Source organism: Lathyrus oleraceus, chromosome 6, assembly GCF_024323335.1.
Source record: "Lathyrus oleraceus cultivar Zhongwan6 chromosome 6, CAAS_Psat_ZW6_1.0, whole genome shotgun sequence".
Lineage (NCBI taxonomy): Eukaryota > Viridiplantae > Streptophyta > Magnoliopsida > Fabales > Fabaceae > Lathyrus > Lathyrus oleraceus.
In genome coordinates this window covers 389,021,180-389,024,572 of record NC_066584.1, presented here as the reverse complement: position 1 = coordinate 389,024,572, position 3,393 = coordinate 389,021,180, and the positions used below count along the sequence as shown (strand labels likewise).

The window sequence follows — 3,393 nt, the reverse complement described above, 5'->3', positions numbered from 1 at the left end:
TTTTATACGCGACGCCCCGACCCCAATATTTTCCCGAGTTCTTCGCGAACTGTCTCATTTTCTCTCTCTCCCCCTTGAGAATTTTTCTTCTTTCATTCTTTTTCTTGTTTTCTTAAAAACTTTATTTATTATTTTTATTCCATTTTTTGATTCTCCTCAGATCCCATATTCTTCATCGATATCCCCACTAACCTCTCTGCTGCTTCCACAATACGCCATTCCCATTTTATTCTTCACACACCCCTTTCCTTTCAATTTCCATGTCTTCCACCCTCACAATGCAACGTTTCAAAATGGGTTTCTCTGATTACATCCAAGCATTAGAACAAGAACGTCTTAAGATTCAGGTCTTTCCCAAGGAACTTCCCCTTTCGTTAGAACTCGTTACACAAGGTACCTTTTCTTTTTTTCTTTTTTCTTTTTATTTTTTGATATAGATATGACTCAAAGTTTCAATCTTTTGTTTCTGGGTATGTTTTCTTATGAAACCTTGATTTGGGTTTTTTTGTTGAGATTTTTAAGGTTTTTTTTGTTGTTGAGATTTTTAAGGTTTTTTTTTTCGTTATGTGTATGTAGCTATTGAGACTTGTAGACAGCAATTGTCTGGAACAACAACTGAGTACAATTTGAATGGACAATCTGAGTGTTCTGAACAGACAACATCAACAGAAGGACCTGTTTTGGAAGAGTTTATTCCGATTAAGAAAAGGGCTTCTCCTTATTGTGAACAAGTGTATGATGATGATGATGAAGAAGAAGATGAGCATCATTCTCATCATAAGCAGCAAAAAATTTCAATGGATGATAATAAGAATTCTGATAAGAAGAAATCTGATTGGCTTAGATCTGTTCAGTTATGGAATTCAGATCCTTCATCTGAGGAGGTAATGATGAAATCAAACCTTAATTTAATTCTCAATTGTTGTTTGTGTGTTTTTTGCTTTTGTCTTAAATTAAAGTGAACAAAATACACAATGAATTGACCTTTTTTTAATGTTTGAAATTTGTTTAGGATGCTACTAGGAAAGTGTCCGTGTTAGAATTGAAGAGAAATGGAAGTGTTGGTGGTGCTTTTCACCCGTTCCAAAAAGACGATAGAGTCAACAACAAGACATGTGAGTTTTTGAGTAAAGGACAACCCTCTTTGACCGGTGTAGCTGCTGCGAGTTCTAATGTGGCCACGACTGTCACTAGTAACAATGCTGGAAACACCAAAAGAGAGGATAAAGAGGAAAAGAGAAAGCAGCGACGATGCTGGTCGCAGGAGTTGCACAAACGCTTCTTGCAAGCACTTCAACAACTCGGAGGTGCAGATTGTGAGTATCTCAATATATAGTACAAACTTCTGATTGTTATGTGTTTAGGTTGTTAGATATGTAATATTCTGTTGGCTTATATTCTGCAGCTGCTACGCCAAAGCAAATCAGAGAGCTAATGAACGTTGACGGTCTCACAAACGATGAAGTCAAAAGCCATTTACAGGTTCGTATATGTGATTCTCTTCCCGAATCTTTGGTTTTAGTATTTGCTTTGGTTTTTGTTTTCTCTTCTCTAGTTAGTTTCAGTGTTTTGTTTGATTACGAATCTTGTTTCATCTTGTTTGATAGTTTATATTGTTGCACAAGTTACAAATGATTGTTCCATATTCCGAATCAAAGTCTAAATGTTTTCTGTTTTGCACAGAAATACCGATTACATACAAGAAGACCGAGTTCAACGAATAACGAAAGTGCCAAATCACAAACAGCAACACCTTTCGTCCTTGTAGGAAACATTTTTGTCCAGCCAACAGAATATGGTGGAGTAGGTTCATCAACAACATCAGGGGAAATGACAAAGGTGGTTGCACCTTCTGGTATTTACGCACCGGTGGCCACACATCCTCCGGTTACTACAATAAAGAAGCTGGAGTTTAAGAAGTTTGAGAATTCAATCTCAGAAGAAAGGGGTAACAATAATAATAATAACAGTGAAGGTGCTGTTCATTCAAATTCACCTGCTTCATCATCCTCTACACATACTACTACTAATAATTCCCGTGGCTTTTGAGTTTTGATAAACATGTAAAAGTTCTGTGACTATATTGTTGTAGAAAGTTCTTTGATATATTTTTTGTTGTATAATGTTGTTTCTTGATGTTGCATGTGGTTTAAGTTATAGAGTTAAAATACTCGGCAAAGTGACAGTTTTGATGTTGAATAATAAGTCACATCTTTTTTTAGGTGACTATGGCCTTGTTTATCTATTTTGTAGAACAAGGGGAAATAAAATTTTAAATTTTGAAGTTGGAAGCATTTTCAGCTTGTTTTTAAATTATTGATTGGTTCAATATTTCAAGACGAGACTTTTGAGTATTAACCGTGTATATTTGGAATTGTGCGGATTTTGACCAATGATATTGTTGTTTGATTAAAATTGAGAAGATGAAGTGAAGATAGAAGTGGCAAACTTAATCCATATGTGAGCTCAATATCATTGTCAATGGTTAAACATTTTGATCCTTGGTGAAAAATTGGGTCAACATTATTAGTTACTAAGGCCAATTTTAATAAGAAATTTTTTATCCCATCTTATAGGTGAAAAAATATATCATTTGGAAAATTCAAAATACCTCAGATTTTGGAGATGTATCTTCGGACTCACATTGTTTTAAATTATAACATTAATTGATCCGAAGATTCATCTCTAAAATATTTTGACATACATCCCATGATTCCTTTCTGAAAAATATTTATTATTTCGAAGATGCATCTCCGTTTATGGTTTTAGGAGATCCATCTCTTAAACTATCAAAACATTGTATGTTATGTTACTTTTATGGGGTTTCAGATGAAAATGACAATTTATAAATGTTAAGGATCTTGTTATATGATAAACATTAAACTATACAATCGATATACAAATAATGACATATAAAAATTCAGATGGTAAAAAAATGACATATAAATGAAGTCGAAATATACGATAAAGTATAATGAAGTGAAAATAAAATATAATCCATAATCAATCCAAAGTACAACTATCATGTACTACTGCATATGCCGTACTACAACTCATATGGCTCCTCGTACTCTTCGGCGTCAACTACCCCCGTCCTTTGACGCTGTCTCTGGTACATCAGTGCATCTCGTGCCTCCGTCATAATGGCATCGAGGACTTGCCTCATCTCAGACCCATCAGGGAAGAGACCTCTGTCAATGCCTGACTACGTAATCTCCATTATGCGACAACATTTAGGCAAGACATCATGAGCACAACATGATTGTGTCTGCTCATCCTCTATTATCTCATGATGAGCTGACCATGATGGATCTCCTAGAGTAGCATGCACCATATACGAATGTGACACCCTGAAGAACCACCTGATGTATCCGTCGACATAGTTGCAGTCAC

At 35.2% G+C, this 3,393-nt stretch overlaps 1 protein-coding gene across 1 annotated transcript; it reads left to right on the top strand.

Moving 5' to 3' along the window:
* LOC127092064 (transcription factor HHO2) lies at positions 1-2,284 on the top strand. The gene is made up of 5 exons (XM_051030845.1): positions 1-393; positions 577-884; positions 1,013-1,316; positions 1,406-1,482; positions 1,684-2,284. The coding sequence occupies exons 1-5, from the start codon at positions 261-263 to the stop codon at positions 2,047-2,049; spliced, it is 1,188 nt and encodes a 395-aa protein (XP_050886802.1). The 5' UTR covers positions 1-260; the 3' UTR covers positions 2,050-2,284.
* Positions 2,285-3,393: the final 1,109 nt, after the last annotated feature.